Below are 830 nucleotides of genomic sequence, written 5' to 3' on the forward strand. Positions count from 1 at the left end.
GTTCAGAAGAAGCTGCCCCCAGGAGTAACCACTGACGGTTCGCCAGCGCAACTACCCGTGCATCTGATCCATCTGATCAAAGAGTTGTCTGGCTCTCTCAATTTTACCCTCTCGAGTATATCCTGATATCATAGAACTCCAAGCTGCTGTACTCTTACTCATTCCCATTGTACTAAATACCCGCTCAGCCATATTCATCAACCCACATTTTGCATACATATTAATAACAGCAGTCTTGAGCAACATATTAGAACCAACGCAACCCAAGTTTTTATAAACCACAGCATGAAACTGCTTTCCAATCCTAGGATCATTTAATTCTGTACAAGCAGAGAACATTGCTACAAAGGTAAATGCATCAGGCTGGATGCAGGAATCCTGCATCTTTCTAAAGAGCCAGAGAGCAGGACAAGGTTCCTTAACTTGAGCATATCCATTTATCAGGGTATTATATGATACAAGATCTCTAGCAAGACTTCCCTCAAAAACTTTGTGGGCATTGTTTATATATCCAAAAATTGAATAAAAATGGATTAAAGCATTCCTTATAAAGAGATCAAACTCAAGCCCAAACTTTATTATATGACAATGAATTTGACAACCCGATTTGAAGCTTGACAGCCTTGCACAGGAATTAAGAACAAATGGAAAGGTAAAGTTATTTGGTGATACGATCCCCTTGGAAAGCATGGACGTATAGAGGACAAGGGCTTCCTGAGGGGAATCACTACGAGAGTAGCCTCTCATAAGTGTGTTCCAGATAAATATATTCGGATTATCAATTTGCGAGAAAAGAATTCGAGAACGAAAGAGACCATTTTTACAACCAG

At 39.9% G+C, this 830-nt stretch overlaps 1 protein-coding gene across 1 annotated transcript; it reads right to left on the reverse strand.

Moving 5' to 3' along the window:
* Positions 1–51: 51 nt before the first annotated feature.
* On the reverse strand, positions 52–747 carry LOC18040028 (pentatricopeptide repeat-containing protein At1g59720, chloroplastic/mitochondrial). The gene has a single exon (XM_006428377.1). It carries the CDS (start codon positions 745–747, stop codon positions 52–54), a length of 696 nt encoding a protein of 231 aa, XP_006428440.1.
* Between the last annotated feature and the right edge of the window lie 83 nt (positions 748–830).

The sequence above is a fragment of the Citrus clementina genome, unplaced genomic scaffold (assembly GCF_000493195.1).
Source record: "Citrus clementina cultivar Clemenules unplaced genomic scaffold, Citrus_clementina_v1.0 scaffold_6, whole genome shotgun sequence".
NCBI lineage: Eukaryota > Viridiplantae > Streptophyta > Magnoliopsida > Sapindales > Rutaceae > Citrus > Citrus x clementina.